General features: G+C 49.1%; 1 protein-coding gene across 3 annotated transcripts in view; it reads right to left on the bottom strand.

The window, feature by feature from the left end:
• Positions 1-18,642, bottom strand: part of DTX2 (deltex E3 ubiquitin ligase 2) — a 34,927-nt gene that overhangs the window by 12,886 nt on the left and 3,399 nt on the right. For all 3 annotated transcript variants that reach the window (XM_083875472.1, XM_083875474.1, XM_083875473.1), the window contains exons 2-4: positions 16,847-17,233; positions 11,968-12,553; positions 3,936-3,994 (exon numbers count right to left, since the gene is read on the bottom strand). In XM_083875472.1, the coding sequence (XP_083731598.1) occupies positions 3,936-3,994; positions 11,968-12,553; positions 16,847-17,156 (955 nt within the window). In that variant the 5' untranslated portion in view covers positions 17,157-17,233. The remainder of the gene's footprint in view (positions 1-3,935; positions 3,995-11,967; positions 12,554-16,846; positions 17,234-18,642) is intronic.

Below are 18,642 nucleotides of genomic sequence, written 5' to 3'. Positions count from 1 at the left end.
AGCATTCAAAAAGGTTCTGGTGTTACATTGCTCTGCTGGCTCATGTCAACCCCCAGCAGCAATGCTGCCTTTGAAGTTCAAATAAAATACTGGAAATCTCAGCATTAACAATCCTCCCACAAGTCTGGTGACTGGAGTCCCCAGGAAGGGACATTCTTGACCCTGGCCTTAGGTGGGAGTGTGTTTTCCTACAAGGTGCCAAAACATTACAGACACACATCACATCTGCAGACTGAGTCTCCAATTCTCACAGTTGGTGCAGACACAACAATTTAAAGTCAGAACCTGTTCCAGGCATCTGTGGAGTTATGCCAGGAGCAAGTGCAGCCCTGGACCTGGATAAATTCTCACCTGGATACAAGCTGCAACATGACAAGCTTGCCCAGACCAAGACTGCTTTGGACATATTCCTGTGAGAGTTCCTGCTGCTCACTAGCTAGTCCAGGAGCTTGAAAAATATTATTTTATATATTCACACTCTCCATTGGGCTCTGGGTTTCTTCCCTGCAAGGACTGCAGGAGGGAGGAGACAGAAAGCCTTGCAAAGAATCTTTTGGGATCTGATCTGATTCTATGTGTGCAACAACCACAGGCACAACTCCCTTTTTTCTCTTGCTCAAAGCTTTTTATTTGGCCAGAAATACATTAGTGGCTCCTTGGGGTAAAATTATTTTCACTGGAGCTATAACAACCTCCACCAACTTTTTTCAGCCTGCTGCGTAAATAAGGGACTTTTTGTAATATCCTGTGCAGAAGCTGAGCACAGGAAAAACAGCCTGACATTATGTAATGAGTGTTGGCCACACAGTCACTCACACCCAGCCCAACACACCCCTCTGACCAGGATTTGCAGAGGCCTCACACTGGTACAGGACAGAGCTTACCTTCAGATAATGTGAGATTTCAGAAAAGCATTGCTAATTTGTACAATTACATCCACCAGCAAAATCAGTATGGTTAATACATCCCCAAATGTCCCAGCTCCAGGAATCATGAAAACAAGACATGTTTGTATTTAAATAAAACCCAGTTTTATTTAATAAAAAGCTCATTTTTAGACTTCATCTTAAACATAGCATTAGAGGGGCCTTTATATGAGCATTTTGCCACCCCTTAGCCCCAAGGCACACCAGCTAAACCCCATTATTCCCAGGAAATGTTAGTCCAGCTGATCCTTAAACACCAACACTGTGGTTAAGCAGTTTGCTTAGACCTGTTTGGCATTTCACTGTACTGATCAAATACTTGCGGGAAAAGAAAAAGCTTAAAAGGAAATTCCCACATGCACTTTGAAGTATTAAAATAGCAGAAAGTAAGGGAAAAAAATATACTTTTTTCTACAAAGCAAGGTTTTAAAGTCAGCTTCATGATTTCTGGGATCCCAAGAGGTGCTTTCAAAAGACATGGGGTTGACAGTGTTACAAATCCCTTGCTCAAATCCCCAATCACACAAACAAAACCAGCTTCTAACTCAGGCTCACAGGATTCTTCATCTCCTGTTTAGCCACCAGAAGTTCTCTCCGTGCATCCAAGAGATACACCTGCAGCATTTCTCAACATCACCCGTGAGATTCAGGGGTTGTATCTGTCCACCTTCAAACCAGAGCCAAAGCTGCTGAGACACAAGTGGATGGAGACCAAGACACATTTTCCAAAATAAAACCTCCTTCATTTAAATCTGAGTCTTCTCTCCCCTTCACAACACTGTCCCCTCAGCCTTCCACTGATGTTGTAGGAAGCAGTTATGCAGTAGAGACTGAGGACCAAGAGGAACCCAGCCTGCGTTAGAGAATAACCTGAGTAATGAGCAACTTGCACATCATCAGCAGGATTTTAATTATGAACAAAATACCACTTCCCAGAAGAGGTTCTCAAAACAGAGACCAGAGCATAGAGGGGAAGAAGGTGTCCCTAAAGACCCAGCCAATTAATATTTCAGCAAAACTTCTCCTTTTTACCAGAACTCCACTGCTTGCTTTTCACCAGAAATATCCCCAGAGATTTATTTTCCTTCCGCTCCCTAATTAACTTGTATTAATCTTTCCTCTGCTTCTATGTGACTTTGACAACTCAAATTCAAATTTCCCTCCTCCCTTACACTTCAGAGGCGTGAGAGAAAGCAGCAAAGCACCCAAAATTACGTTGTGTGAAGACCTGGATCTGAAGGAGACCCTGGCCCCAGGGAGCTGCATCTGCACTTCCCTGCATCCCTCATTCTGGCTGCCTCAGGGAGAGGTAAAGAGTATTAAAATTAGTAATTATCCCTTCTTTTACACCCCCAGACTGCAACAACAGAGATACCAATTACAGATTTAACCATTTTATTGTATTAAATGGTGGCAAATGGTTTATTCTATTGGGATTTCCTGCAGCCTCTTCTATTCAAATGGGGCACCACAAAGCATAAACAGACCGCACATATTCACCTCCTGTTCACATGGAGAATGAGATCACAGGTAACAACATAAACACAGCCTGGATTCATCAGGGCTCTTCAGCTCTGTGCTTTATTTCCCTTTATGTGATTAAGTACCTAATTACACAGTCAGTGCTAACAGCCAGGGCATGAAAGGCAGAGCTGTTATAAGCAAGGGGAGTTCTGCTCAGGTCACCCACCCAGACAAGGTCTGAGCTTGACTTTACATTTCGTTTCCACAGTGATTTGCTAAGGAGGAGACAGATGGGCTGCATGCTGTCAGAGCACACCTGTGTTAGTCTTCATGCAGTGCCAGTTTGGCACAGACACGTGCAAGGCAGTTTTCATGATGGCGCCAATGTTAGATGAAGAGAAATATCAATCCTGGGGACCCTTTTCAGTCAGGCTAAAACTGGCACTCAAGAAGAGACCAAGCACCTTTTCTGGAATAAGGTGGGAACCATTATCTTGAAAAAACAAAAATGTAACTGTTTCTGCTCACTCAGGAGCAAAGTTTGGTGTCCCAGGAGCTAATAACCTCAAGGGACCATGCATGGACAAGAGACAGAGGAAGGAGAGGGTTAACAGACATTCTGTAGTACCTGAAACAGAGAAAGCTCCAAAAAATACCAGATATCAGATGTTTAGCACTCCTGTACCAGGTAATGATACAGTTTGGAGAGCACAGTTGGTACCAGCACAGAGACCTCTGCTCTGGGCAGAGCACCCAAATCCCCCAGTGCCACCACACCAGGGTCATTGGTTTGGCACTGCCTGAGCCAAAACACAGCAAAGGTGCCACTGGCTTTTGGCACAGCAACACTTCCACAGGAAGCTGACAGTATAAATCGTCATTTGCAAAGCAATACCATTTTGACTTTAACAGGCAAATCTACTCTGAAAAGGAGCATTAAAAACTGGCACTTTCACCTCTCAGACATACTCCTCAGTGTATTTAGTACTGTGTTCACAGGTTTGGGTAACAAGCAAACCTGTATTCTCTGTTGCACCAGGAGACAGTGTCTGACTGAACTTCTGTCTCTCCTTTCCCAAGATAAGGCATCACAATCCCATTTAAGCTAAAGACCACGTGAACTTTTTAAATAAAGCCACATTGTAAAAAATCATATTAAAAATCACACAAAGTCTCACACCAGTCCTCTCCTTTGACTTAAAAAAAGCAGATAATAGCAGCTAGCACGGTGCATGATTCATGTGCCCTTTCCTTTGTTACTTGCTCATCCACATGTACAGAAGAAGATGCATAGCCCTGCCCCAAATAATCCCACTTATTTGAAAGACTCAGGATGAGAAAAACAGTTAATAAGGTTTGTCTATCCCATTCTCTCCAAAATCTGCTCTCTTTACTTTTCTAGAAAGTCTTTGGGTCTAAAGGCTTAAACACCAGCAACATTTCTGACTCTTTCCAAAAGTCAAAAATGGAAAGTAACTGCTTACAAAAAGACAAACCTCTCATTTACCTAAGGATGGAGGAAATAAAGCACAAGGGAGTTCTTACCTGCCAGGGCCTGGTTCAATCTGCTGGGTTTGGGCATCTTGACAGGCAGGGTCTGGGTACTAGAAATAAATAAAGAGATAAGTTAAACAGCAAGGATCAGAAACAAACAAAACAGAGACAATTCAGCAATGCACTGCTGCCTCCTGAGTGCCAGGGCCCTGGATATATGAATAGGGATTAATTACTCAGATGAGCCCCAGCTGGGACCCTCACCCCTGCACCCTTCTCCCACTGGTCCAGCAGGTGTATTTAAGGAGCTGTGTCCTTGCCAGAGCTCTCTCCTAGATTTACTTACCTGCAAGAGGAGCCTTAGTGCTGTGCTGTATGCAGCTATTTCCAGCCTCATCTTCTCCTAACTCATTCATTCCTCCTGCTGGACCCTGCTCTGATCCTGTGACACGTCCCTGCTCTTGCCAATCCCCCACAGAGCTTCCTATGATCAGCCAACCTGCCCTACACATCCAAGGGGGATGTGGGGATGAGGGAGGAAAGGCCAAAGGAGACCTAGAAGAGCGAGCTTGGCCTGTTTTCATTTGGAAGTCAAGATAATATGGACACCAAACATCCCTTTCAGGTTTCCTCCCCTACTTGTTTTGGCAGTGCTGGCAGCTGCACTTCAACTGGCACAAAGAAGCCACCCGTGGACTTTGTCTCAGGTGGCCCATGTGCCTGGGATGAATGAGGCTCATGCACCTCAGCAGCAGTTAATACATGGTGCATTCAGACAAAAACCTCCAAGGACTCCCCAAAATTACACAGACCTGGCCAACTGCTTAGGAATTCAGAGACTAAGATGGTCAAGAGCCCAAATCTCACCCACTGTTTAGGGGAAACCTTCTTCTGTCCAGCCAGGATGCAAGAGCTGCCCTGCCCAAAATGGTAGCACAGAAGTCCCTCCTTTCAGTCTTGCTAAAATCTTTGTTCACATTCCCATGACAATGACGAAGGCTGAAAAGATTTTTGAGTGTCACATGGCTGTTTTCCACCCCACCTCTCCCCTCTCCTACCTGTCCCAGTTTGGAATAGGTGTGCTGGTCTCCCTGAAGGACCCTGGGCAGGACAGAGGGCTTGGTGCAGCTCTGGCAGCATGGCCAAGTGAGATCAGCACCCCCAGACCCTTATAAAGCCCTCCAGACCACAGAGATTTCCCTCCTGACTCTTTCAAAGGCTGTGCTTTCCCTTCTGCTGCCCCAAATTTTGCAATGCCTTCAAATGATGCAATAGAGTGTTCTGGCTACAATTCAAAGCCACCAAACACAGGGGGAATCTTCCCTGTGATTTCAAAGGGCTCTGAATGAGATGTCTTTATGAGTCTCCATCTTTCCCGATTCACCCTCTTCACCACAGCTCTTTCTCGGGTATTTCTCTACTTCTTTATCTCATATCTTTGTTTCCTCTATGCCCTTATGATCCTCTTCAGAAGGTGGCAAGGAGGGGAACTCCTTGTTCTCCAACTGCAGACATGAAGGATATTTGAGAACCAGGAACTTGAGAGAACTGCTCCCAAAAAATCAGAGACATTGATTTTTTCCCTCACTTCTTCCTGAGAAGGCAAGAAGACACCACCGAGCCTGGGCACGCCCTCCACCCTAGCCTGTGACTGATACAGAAGAGTTTGTGCTTTGTTGCCACGCCCTGAGACAAAGCAGCACCTTGGGTGCTTTCACTTCCCCATGGAAGGTAAAAATAAAGTAAAGCACAGAGCTGAACCTTCTGCTGTGCCAGGGAAACAGGTGGGGGCAGGGAAACTTCCCAATGGGCTGGAGCACAGGGTCATTACACCTGAGGCTGGAGAAAGTAAACCCAGAGCTGCCCTGGGAATGGGATCATTGGTAACCATGCTTTGAAAAGACAGCAAAGAAATCCTTCACTCTTCTTTCTTAATTGCGAGACTCAAATCCAAGTCATCCATGAGTTAGAACTTGTATGAAGTTGTCCTGGTTTCAGCTGGGATGGAGTTAATTTCCTTCCTAGTAGCTGGTACAGTGCTGTGTTTTGGATTTAGGACGAGAATAATGCTGATAACACAGGGATGTTTTAGTTGTTGCTGAGCAGTGTTTACACTAAGTGAGGCCTTTTGTGCTCCTCACCCCACCCCAGCAGTGAGGAGGCTAGGGGGCACCAGAAGCTGGGAGGGGACACAGCTGGGACAGCTGACCACAAGTGACCCAAGGAATATTCCAGAGCACAGGATGCCACAATCAGTAGCAAGACCAGGTGGAAAACTGACTCGGGGCTGCTGCTTGGGAATGGCTGGGCATTGGTCAGTGGATGTGAGCAATTGCTTAGTGCATCACTCATTTTGTATGTTTTAATGATCATCAGCATTATTATTTTCCTTCCCTTCTCAGTCCTGTTAAACTGTCTTTATTTTAACTCACAATTTTTACTTTTTTTTTTCTTCCAATTCTCTCCCCCATTCTCCTGGGGGAGGATGGAGAGAGTTGAGGGGCTGTGTGGTGATTGTCTGCTGGGATAAACCATAACAGAAGTGAGAAGAGCCCTTGAGATCTGCAGAGAGAAACAGATAAGCACTTGATGCATTTGCAAGCAATCAAGTTTGGGAAGCTGTGAGTGCACTGCAGATAAATTACCATCCATGAGCCAGGAAACAGTCACTGATCAGCTGCACTCCTGCTGTAAAGACAAAGTGTGTCAGTTTTGGCTGCTGGAGGCTTTGAGCCAACTGATGTGATGATGGAGAAACCAAATACTTCTCATTTCACTAAATACACACATTCATTAGCAGTATCTCAGCTAACAGAGCTGTGGGATGTGCTGACCCGTCCACTCTGCACCGAGGGAGCAGGGCTGCCACGCTCCCTGAGTTCTGTTACAACTGCAGAAAGCCCAAAGGCTGATGAAATCACGGGAAATCCACACTGCTCTGAGGTACCCAACACTGCCTGGAGAGTTCTGCAGCCACAGTGCGTGGGAGGAAGTGCTGCTGTGCCAAAAAAGGTGATGAAATGCTACTCAGAGCCTGCCCTGGGTCTGAAGTGGGTTTGGGGAGAGGAAGGGGATGAGCTAACAAGGAAGGAGATTGCCATTGTAGTGTAATGTGGACTGTGCATCCAATAATGGAACAGGCACAAGCTCAAGATATTCCAGCATTGCCATACCAGTGCTGGCTTCTGGGGAGAGGTGCTGCTCATTTATTGAAAACAGCTCATTTAGGAGAAAAAATGATGTTTTGGGTAAGGGAGATGTGGGTAGCATGAGTGCAAGAGCACAAGCACTGCAGTGTGGAGAGATGAGAAGGAGCCACTGAGACACCTGCTCCTGCTGCCCATGGAGATTTCTTACCAGGCAGTGCCTTTGACTCCTGGCCAAGTGTTCTTGCAGGTGCTTGCAACACCTGAAAGTCAACACCTGAATTCTCTGAATGTGTCCTGGTATCAGTTCCTCCTTCCTGGTCCAATTTTGTCCCAGCATTCACCACAGCTCCTGCTCTCCCACTGCTCTGTGTGCTGGAGGTTCCTGAGTGTAACAGGGATCACCAGCCCGTGAATAAAAGGATGCAAAATAAGACAATGTCCTCAGAGATTCAGCAAGGAGATCCTGGTAAGATTTCCCACCACTGGTTCCCAGGCAGTCTCCTATGGGAGGCAGACAGGGCAGACTGAGACTTCAGCATGACAAACCCACTCACTTCTCCAGAATTTCCAGAATCTGCAACACCAGTGAGACAGCAAAGCACAGGTCCAGCAAGGAAGTATGTCAACAGCTTGGAATCCAGGGCTGCTGCCACTTCAAACACTGGGTGGCCAGCTTGGAGCCATCACCTGAGCCACACATGCCCAATACCCCAATGGAGCAGAACTGGGGAAGCTTGTAGGAACTCACCCTCTCCACCTGATTTGGCCCTTTCTTCCATCCTCTCCCCTGCACACAACCAGCAGACCACGGATCTCTGTATCATAGCATCTTTCTAGGCCTCTGGGCAACAGCCAACACTTCTCCTCACAGATCAGGGCAGCATCCAGCCCTGCTTCACACTATGTGCTACCACAACACCTTAAGGTTCAAACTCCTTCCCAGGGCTCACTTAGTGTCAGGTGACATTAATGTGACATTAATGACCCCACCTGGTGGTAGCCCCACACTGGATAAAAGGGCTGCAGGACAACTCACAGTGGGCACAGTGGAACCAGCACCAGGAGAGTTCCTCACCACCCAAGGAGCTCAAGGGAATGCTTATGGACAAAGCTGAAGGATACAAAGATGGAGAGAAAAAAGGAAAGTCCCTGGTTAGGGTCCTCTCTGATCCTACAAAGCACTGACTGTGCGTTGTTCCCCATGGGTGATTTGGGGTGCAGCACTAGACCTTTCTTAAGAACACCACAATCCTGTCAGCATCCTTTTCCAGCTCCCAAGACCCCGGTTCCCCCTGATTTTATCCAAAATCCTGCCCCCATGAGTTGCCTGCCTTATTTGTAGGCACAATCCAGAGCAGCAGCCAAAGCCACATAAGCTCCGAGAAGCCTGCAAAGCTACTGTAGGGATTTGCCTGGCTGGGACACTAATTAATATCCCTCAGAAGATTGCTTCCTGCAGCTTTACTCGCTCATATTACAAGCAGGGCACTCCTTACTATCTTTCAGGAGTGCCTTACTCTGTAATTAGACAGCACAGTGCAGGGAACAGGGGAGCTCTTGCTCTAGGGAACTGATGCTTTCCCATGTGGGGTGGGATTTGCCAGGAGGTGGCTGGGATCCTGGTTAACAGTGCTGAGATAAGGACACAACCCTTGCCATGGCACACTCCATGTGCAGATTCCAGCACTGTCTGTGAGAGAGGCCAGATTCATTAACCATGTTTAATCCACCAAAAAACAAAATAACTTGCCCACATGTATGTAATTCATTAGCAGCACAGCCAAGGATATTAGCGTCTAGTTAAGCCTTGGCACTCCTCTCTAGGTTTTCCAGTGGCTTTGACCCTCTTGAGAGCAGGAGGAAATTAAAGTGCATTTGGCAGTGCCAGAGCTCTGCCTGCTCTCACACCAACATCTGCCCTCCAGCAAGCAGGAAATACATTTAACCACCCTCAGTGGCACAGCAGCCCAGGCATGCCTGTTCTAGGGGCTACCCCTGCCTGCCTGCTAGCTAGAAATAACTGTCACAGCCACACAGGGAGTCAGGCAGCTTTCCAGGATGAACTGCACCTCGTTCTCAGCCCTGCAGGAGAGACGTGCTGCCATTTTTAGCTGTGTTTCCTAAAGAAACTGTGTGTAAACAACTGCACTGCTTTTGAGTCTCTCCCAATAAGTTTTTGAGCCCTTCTGCCAGATGCAGCTCAGCCCCTTCTGCACATTTTGTAAAAGCAAGTAATCTGTCAGGGCTGCTTTGGAGTCAAAGATTGTAGGATGAAAACAACACAACCCTTAGCAGACACCAGGAAGATTCACCGTGGCCTAGTGCTCCCTTCCCTTGGGTCTCTGAGCACAGGAGTTGCACATCACAGCTAAGAGAACACAGCCAGAAAGGCTGGGTATTTAATGCAGGATATTTAAGGCAGGATAATTAAAGCAGGATAATTAAAGCAGGATAATTACCCAAAATAGTTAGACTGTTGGATGATGTGGAGCATTGACTGCAAAGGAAGGGGAACTAACCACCATACTATGTCCGAGGGGGGAAGACAGGGAACCTAGATAAAATAGCCCAGGAATGCTCTGGGCTTAGGAATTAAATGAAACACATTGTTAGAGTTTTCTACTCAGGTTTCCCCTAATTCACAGAAATTAAAGGATTTTCTGCTGGAACATGGGGTTTATGAGCCCGAGACTGTAACTCCAGCCAGGAGCAATTACATCCACCCAGTGGCATTTCCGACTCAAGCCCAGCACAGGGCTGATGGGGAAAAGCCATCCCGAGCTGTCAGCTGGGGATGAAAAAGTCCCTTTCACATGTGGCTGCTGGAAGACAGAGATTGCCCCCCTGTGTGCACTTGTTGTTCTGGCAGGGATAAAGGACAGCGACCTCAGCACAAGGAATCCCAAAGGAGTGGAGATCACACCCCAAGGGAACAGACAGCCAGAGGCCAGGGAAGTGGGGCTCACTGGGAGTGTGGGTTTTACACAAGTCTGACAGCACTCACACACTCCAGGGTATCCAAAGAGCTGCCACCCGCCCTGTGTGACATGTCCTGCTGTCCCCAGCATGGATTTAACTGTACAATCCCTTTGTATGCCTCAGAAAGGCTGGCTTGGCTAGGGATGATTGCCAGGACACCAGCTCACCTCACCCCCTCCACAACACAAACGGGTGAGCTCCAAAACAGGTTCAAACAGCCTGATCTCAACTAGCCACGGGCACCTCCAGGCTTCCTCCTGGCCATCCCTCCCTTCCCTGTCAGCATTGCCTGGGCCATGGGCTCAGTTCATGGTCAGAAGCCCATGGCAACCCTCTCCAAGCATCTCTCTCCCATCCTCCCTCCTTTCAGGACAGCCTATCTCCCCACCAGTAGCACACAACGTACCCAGACCCTGAGAGGCTCCAGACAGGCTTTTGGGGCAACTGCTGCAGCATTTGGTTCTTCCTTTTCAAACTCCCCACCCAGAGTCATTTTGCAAATCCTTTGGGGAAGGATGGGGGCTCCAGGCTGCCCAGCGGCCCCATGCACCTACCAGCAACTCCTGCAAGAGGGGTAATTTGGCAGCTTCTTCAGGAGACAGCAAGAGCCTTACTGGGGGCTGATTTTCAGCCCTACTCGAAGGTGACTGGAACAGACAAGCACGGTGGATGCTTAAGGCAACACAAAAAAATCACCAGGTGGAAAAAAAGCAACAAAAAAAGACCGTGAGAAAGAAGAACAGGATGTGAGAAGTCATTTCACTCGGATGACCTCGAAGAGGGAAAGTCCTGATATGACACTAAGAAAAACATCTCAAGATTCACCGTCTTGTTTAAAACACAAACGAGATTCAAAACAAACCTCAAACCCCTGTGCCTCTTGCAATTAGCAGAATGTGCTTCCAACACTCTGCTAGATCTCTTATCTCTGTACTTACTTGGACAGGTAAGTCAGCCCTGGCAAGTTCCCCTGCAGTTTTTCAGGAGTTCAACAGCTGGATTATTCCCAGTGAAGTGAGTGTAAGGCTCTGCCACTTCCAGCCATTCACAAACAGAGGGAGCAGTCAGTCAGCCCTTGCTGGGTCACACTCAGTGCCAACACTGCCACAGACAGGCCACACACACCTCTGCCAGCAAGGGCTTGAACACAGGAGGAGCTAAGATCCTCAAAGTGGAATAACCAACTGTGGCTTGCCCCCAGCAGCCTATGCCATGGAAAGGAGCCGGGCTGTCGGACCACAAGCCTCTGCTTTTCATTGAGCTGGCAGCAACCAAAAGGCCTGAAGAGAAGTGAAGCTTTTCCTCCCCCACCAGTAAGGTGCAATCACAGCCCTCTTTCGGCTCTGGCTGATGGGAGCTGAAATCCTGGGCTGAGAGATGCCCACTGGTTCCAGCCCTGTCAGAGAAGAGCCACAGTGAAAATGGATCCACTGGCACCTCTGCACTTAGCCTGAAAAGTAGCCTGGACACCTGATTTTGACAGAGAGTTCATGAGGTCTCAGCCACATACAATGAGTCCTGTGGGCCCTCCTTGAAGGGGAAGAGCTAAGAACACAGAGCAGTGTTCCACTCTACTGCCTAATCTGAAGTCCCCTTTTCCTTCACTGAGTCCCCCTCAAAGTTGCTTTTTAACCTAACCCAAAATACCACTGCTAACTATTAACTTTCTCAAACCTTCAGAATCTCAACCTGATGAATTGCCCTGCGGTTGAGGGAGACTGGTAGACAGAGACTGGTAGACAATGGGAAGAAGAGAGGTAGAAAGCAGAGGGGAAGTCTTTTCATCCACTGTACTGGATATACAGGCACAAACTTCTCTCTCCTACAGAGAAGACCCTTCTGGGTCTCTCAGGCAAAGTCCTCTGGGACAGAGAGCCTCCTAGATAAGGCAGACCCGAGCACAGCAGATCTCTTGGACAGACACACGGTATTTAAAGGTGAATTACGATCTGTACCTGACTCCATTAGATGCTGCCAGTGCTGCACTGAGGCTCCCAGTCTGAGCCAAAACCAAGGTGTTCTGTGCACTGAGTCTGGGTGTTGACCTCGCTCCAGTCAAAGCAGGTTTGTTATAGGGCACGAAGCTGACGTTGGAAGAACTCACTGACGCCGTCCTCCCGGGAACCTGATGAGTGGTGGAGGAGTTGGGAAAGTTTGTCACAGAGTGACGGTAGCGCGTGGTGATGGGACCAGTCCCGCTGTTTGGCCAGCACTGCTGGCAAGAACATCCCACCCCTGTGTGAAGGGGTGTGGTGGAGGTTGTCACCGGGTACGGGGCGTCCAAACGCCTCTGAACGCTGCGGCAGAACCTGGTGGTCTTGTTGGTCTGCACCAGAGCCACCAAGTCAATTTCGTAGTTGTAGCCCAAGGGCCCGAGATCCACCCGCTGGTGGTTGGTGGCGTGGGCTTGCTCCAGGAACACGCAGACGTTCATCTCGTACGGGGACCACCCGCCCTCGTCGTTCTGCCACTCCCAGACGATGCCCCGCCCAGCTGCAGAGTCCCCCGGGAAAACGTGCCTGCGGACGGCCCGCATCGTCCCTGTGTGGGAGAGGAGGGGACAATAAATACAACAATTCAGTGAGCAGAGAACTAAGAGGGATGCTGTCCCAGGGATTTGTGTCTGCACAGATCCGTGCTGCCCCTACATGGGGGTGGCCTTTCTCATTCTCCCTCACTAAAAGACCTTCTCTTCCCAACAGGGCTGGGTTTGCTCATGAAGCTTAGAAAAATGCAACATCCCCGAGATCCCTGTCCCTCTGCCAAATCTGATTGTGGGCTGGCAGCAGGTTCAAAAGTTGCTAGGAGGAAGGGTGGGAAAGGAGGGAAGGAGAGAGGATGCAGACGCAGACACACCCGAGCACAAAGGCACAGTGATCACATATGCCTCCCTGACGTTAAAAGGGAAGAAAAAAGTAAAAAGTTAAAAAAAAAAAATCAGGCTGAGGCACAGATCTGGTTAAAAAAAAAAAAAAAACCAACTCCCACAGCCTTGACAACATAGTAACTATAGAGACAAGACACCATCGGGAAGTGCTTTGTAGGAGCACTTAAGGGGCTGAACGCCCACTTTGTTACACAAGCGTTGGGGCAATTTTGGTCTTGGGAGAGTGGGTGAAGTCCCACAAGGGGCAAGGACTTTGGAGAAGGGCAAACTTCTGCAGGCTCCTGACTGCTGGGAGAGAGAGCAAGACTAGAGAGGGAAGACAATAAAGTAACTTGAAAACTGGAGAGAGCAGCTGTTCAGACAAAGGGAGAGAAATGGAAGGAGACACACTACTCTTGCAAGGCGGACAGCGACAGCTGGAGCTCGAACCCCCTGGAAGCCTGGCTTTCCAGGATGACTTCACTCCTGGGTACTTTATCCCTTACTTCAAAAAAAGCAGCAGCCTAACGATAGGAAAGGAAGCCACCCAACAGGACAGAAGGTCTGAAACCGTGTAAAAATGGGTTGTTGTAGCAGTGTCAAAACTGCTGCTGCAGGAAAAACCCTCAGCAGCATTCCTCAGCACAGAGAAAGAGGAGCAGGAAAAGCTGTGGGGAAAGCAAGTCTGGGGATCTAGGAAGGTGAGGGTGAACAGGGGTGCAGCAAGTTGTTACAACACAGAAGGAGTTCAAAGAAGAGCACCAATAGAAAAAAAATTAAATAAAGCCTCTAAAGAGGTCATGAGAGTTACTGCACTATGCTCCAGGACTCCAGGTGAAAACTGGCACATTTACAAGTACCTGCACCTAAAGCCTGAGGAGAACTGCCCCAGGATATCACTGGAGACTCCGCGGGGCACAGGCAATCCAGGCAGGCTTCACAGCCAAGAACAGCCCAAGGAAGAGGGAGGACGTGGGACTCCACACTGCCAAAATCCAACTGCTGCTGTGTTCAGGCTCTGCCTGCCTCCATGCTGGCATGAGGATCAGGCTGCTCTTATTGTACCCAATAGTTGTGAAAACTGTGTTTCCTTATCTCGGCACTGCTGCAGCTCCAGAGCTGACACAAAGGCTAAAGCTCTCTCAAAGGCATAATGTGCCAGACCAAGGAATGTCAGGGCTTGTTTCTGCTCCAGAGCAGCACCAAGCATCCTGCTTATTGCAGAGCAGGACTCTCCAGTGACACCAGCCAACAAACAATATCTCATCAGCACACTTAAAACACTACTAGCAGCCAGTCAAACACAGCAACCTCCCCAACAGCTCAACCATGCAGGTGAGGATTCCTGTGGGACCAGACCTTCCTCTGGCAGAAAGTATCAGCAGAACCAAAACTACCTTCCCAGCCCGGAATTGATGTCCTAGTGGAAAAGCAGACTACACAGCCAAAAGCAATTCTAGCAATGACTGGTCCTATCCAGAAAATCCTGCCAAGCTTCAGGAACATAAACCCACAGCCTCAAAAGGTGGATAACTTCAGGAATGAACCTCTGAGCAGGAGGATGAGGGATGAGACTGGACTGGGAATGAGATGGTGAGACATGCACTACATTTAGAAATGAGTGCAGGGAACCTGCTCCCAGAGAAAGGGGATTACCACAGGTAAGGCAAGGTATCCAGTGAGACACATGTCAGGAGATTAAGCAAGGCTTCCCCTGCTCCACTGGCAGCTCAGAAGCTAAAAGCAGCACAAAGAGGACTGCAGGACTTGCAAGCAACTTGTGTTTTTAACGCCCTCAAACAGCAGCAGAAAGAAGATTTTTTAGGAGTCAACAACAAGACCAAGGCGATGCACTTGGAAACCATCCCCCGTCCCCCAGGCTGGCAGGGAAACTGGCATTCCTCTCCAGGGTGGGCAAACAGCTGTGGTGAGAGGACAACTCCTGCTGCTCCCCTGCACTCACTCCAGCTAATGTGCCTTGAGCAGCAGCTGAAGCCCCCAGCTAATCCTGCCTACAAGATCCCCCCGCACAGCTGTCATTCCCTGCTGCTGGGGACGCTGCTCCCGTGAACACTGGCTTCCTGTTATTCTCCCTGGCTTCCTTTGAAGAGCCTATTTATCTGTCTAAAAGCTAATGAGTAGAATACAACAGCCTATTTTTTGCACTGTTTAAAGATTTTTCATGGGGATGTTTCCTGCAGGGATTCTTTTCTCCAGCACATGACAAAGTTCAGCTGGCGGCTCGCTCAGAAAGGTTCACGTCTGAGGCAGAACCTTGCAGAGAGAAAAAGCTTTGCTCAGAACTGGGCCATGGAAAGGGGATATGAGAGCTCTTCCAACAGTCATGTTGCAGAGCACACAGGTATTTGTGGAGGGAGGTTCACAGCACTGGCCACTCTGATCCCTTTGGATCAATGGGAAACACTGCAGGAGAGCTGTGGAGCAGCACCAGCCTTTGTGTTATTAACACCTCAAAACTCAGATCTAGACCAAGGAAAGATGAGATCATACTAGCCAACATCATTTCCAGAATTGAACTGGACTGTTCCCCAGAGATGAACAGCTTCACCCTGCAATGGACAATATTCACTGGGTGTTTTGAGATCTTTCACAAGAGTCTAAAGAGATACAAACCCTCTAAGGACAGACAGCTGCACTTGTGGAAAAGAATGTCCCATTCACACTGGGACACGTTTCACCTCCCCACAGGCTCTCTGCTCACCTTTACCAGACAGCTTAGGACTGCTGTCCCCAGGCTGGAACATTGGCTGAAAGGGCCAGAGGCTGAAAGGCTCCTTCATAAGTTCGGCATGAAAAACACAGGAAAGAAGCAGCTGCTGGTGTCATCTCTGGTGGTCCATGCTGTACCACTCAAAGCCACAGCCTCAGCTGGCCTTCCAGATGTTTGAACAGGCCAAGCTGAGCACATCTGCCAAGGCATCCAGCTTAGAAAGCTTTTCACCTCATCCAGGACACCACTAGATAAATTCAGCCTAAGGTCACCAAGTCAGAATAAAAACACGGATGCAGCTGTGATGACCACTCACATTTGCTCCAACCACTTCCCTTTCCTGCCAGAATTGGCTGATCATACAGTTGATTCAAAATATTGCTCATTTGCTGTTTCAACTGGCAAGAAACCAGCATGTGCCCCTCTCTAAAGCTTAGGATGATCCTCAACTGTACCCTGGAGAGACATTGGCAAAGGGGAAACTGATGGATGGAAAATTTTCCAAAGCAGCCATTCATTTGGGGTGTGTAATTTGGGATCTCCCTGGATTTTCCAGGGATGAAGTGCGTGCATTCCATCCTTGCCCCTTTTCTAAGCTCCAGCTGCTCAGCACATCTGGAGCAAAAGAGGGCAGGAGTCATCTCTGCAGATTCTGAGCTGCTACTCCCAGTGACCCCAGGAGAGAGGAGAATGAAAATCAGGTCTCAATTCTGCTATTGAGCCCATCCTGCCCTTTCTCCCTGGGAGGAAGCAAGCCAGGCTCACACAGCACAAGTGGAGGGAATATTCTGCTGCAGCGTTTTGGTGTCGTGCGGGGGCTGCAGGCACTCACAAGCAGATTGAGCAGGGCTGCATGCCAAGGTAAAGCAGCTGGCACTCCAGCTCCAGAGGGAGCAAGGGATCCAAGCAGGAGGGTTGGAATCATAAAAAGGCCTTTTTTACGCAAGTGATCTTGAATGGATTGAGGGGGGAGCAGGGGAAATTTCCAGCTCTGAGAGCTCTGGCTCACAGGCTGAGAGCTCCAGGGGTTCCATGATGATGCTCCTGAAGAGATCACAGCTGTCTGCCTGCACCCAGTCCCACAGATTTTTCCATACCGGGCAGCAGACAGCAGATGTGCTCACTGAGCTGCCCAACATGGCAGCAAACAGCAGAGCTTTGCAGGGCTCTTACACACAGAACAAGGCCCTGCTTATCCCCAGGCACACCAGCAGAACGGGTGGGGAAGCTCCCTTACCTGTATCCTGCCGGAACTGCGTCAAGCTTGGAATGTCGATGACATAGGGAGCCAGGGCGGGATCGGCGTGCCCCAAAGGGATGCTGCTGGCCAGCCCCGACCCCGAGCGCCGCCCCTTCTGCTGCGAGGCCTGGATAACCTGCTCGATGTAGCTGCAGACGTTGCCTCGGTAGGGCCTCCACCTGCCGAATTCATCCTGCCATTCCCACACGGCCACTGCCGCGGAGCTGCTGCTGTGCCCCGGGGCAGGACCGGGCGGGCCGGATGGCCCGGCTGAGCCGCTCCCCGCTGCTCCCTGAGCTGCTGCCATGGTCCTCCCTGAGCTCTGGGCACGCTGTGATTGCAAGTGGCAGCTGGGCTGGCCTTACACCATTTTCTCCTGGGGACCTGCAGCAAGAAACAGAGCACAGGGAGATGAGAATGATGTCCCGAATTCTCCCACCTCACATCCATATCACACAAGCCATCTGAGAGGGAAACAAGCTCTGACTTTCACAAAGATGTTCACTGTGGATTTTAGAGAAGCAGACTGGCCTCAAAACCCTCTGGCTGAAGGTGAGTGAGGTACCACCACTCACTCCCTGCCAGTGCTGGCAACTTCTCCTGCTAATTGAGGGCAAACACTCTTCAGGGAGACTCTGCTCGCTATGGCCTGTGGCACCAAACACCACCTGAGTCACCACGGATCTGTACCAAACCATCCCACAGCCACTGCTGATGTGTGTCAGGCAGACCTGTAAGCCTTGGCATGAGCTCAGACAGACACTCACTAGCCAGCAGTGTGCCAAGGCAAGCTGCCATCCTGCCCTTTCCCCATGCTCAGCACTGCTCCTGGCAGCATTACACTGACCACCCCAATCTGAGCTGCCAAATGCTGGCCAAACACTCATTCACAGAAATGACTGAATTACACAAGTGGTTCCCAAACTCTTCACACTGATCTGAGCTCCAGGGCTACACCATCAGCTCCATTCAGGCTTCTGACCACTTAGCTTTGGCCAAAGATCAGTCCTGTGACTCCTGTGCAGCTCACACACGCAAACAAAGCCAGAAAACATCTCTTAATGCACAGTTTGCAAATCACAGTACACACACTTCTTTACTTGAGTGTGATCCCAGCAAAAAACAGATGGGAAGGAGTACAAGAGAACCAGCAGGAACACAGGGCATAATCAACTGCCTGTGCTGAGGGCACTGATTTAGTGAGCCCTCAAGATCAAAGCACACCTATTTGCAGCTTCTCAGGCTGGAAAACAAGGAACATCTTGAAACAAGGCACAATCAGCATCAGAGACTCAAGCCCTTAGGAGATGATCTGGGGAAGAATAGAGAAAGGGTAGGAGCCCGAAGATATCACACAAAGGAGAGGGACTAAATTCCAACAAGAAGAGATCACCACTCTCAGCCCCCAAGGGATGTAAAAAGAGCAGATCCAAAGGCATCACATGATCACCGAGAGACACCAGAGGTCTGATATTCGACATTCCTTGTCTGTTGTGTCATTCCCAGGAATCCTGTCCAAACCATCTGTCCTGCACACACATCTGTCCAAATGCTGGACAACCGCACGGAGATCCCCACGTTGGTGCTCGCGTGTAGGTGAGTTTGGCTGTGAATGAGTGAAACTCATTTTGTTTTAAAATAAATTCGCCTTCTCCCTTCTGAGGTTTCACGTCACTGATTGCTCGCTTAACTCCCAGCAGCCAGCAGGGAGCCGTGAGCTTCCTTCCCAACCAATGGAAAAGTTCAGGTCTCCCAAGAGGAAGAGCAGCAGTGGGTGGCTTCCACTGGAGGAT

Source organism: Zosterops lateralis, assembly GCF_965231275.1.
Source record: "Zosterops lateralis genome assembly, chromosome: 19".
Lineage (NCBI taxonomy): Eukaryota > Metazoa > Chordata > Aves > Passeriformes > Zosteropidae > Zosterops > Zosterops lateralis.
The sequence above is the reverse complement of the archived record's forward strand: the minus strand, read 5'-3'. Positions and strand labels throughout refer to the sequence as shown.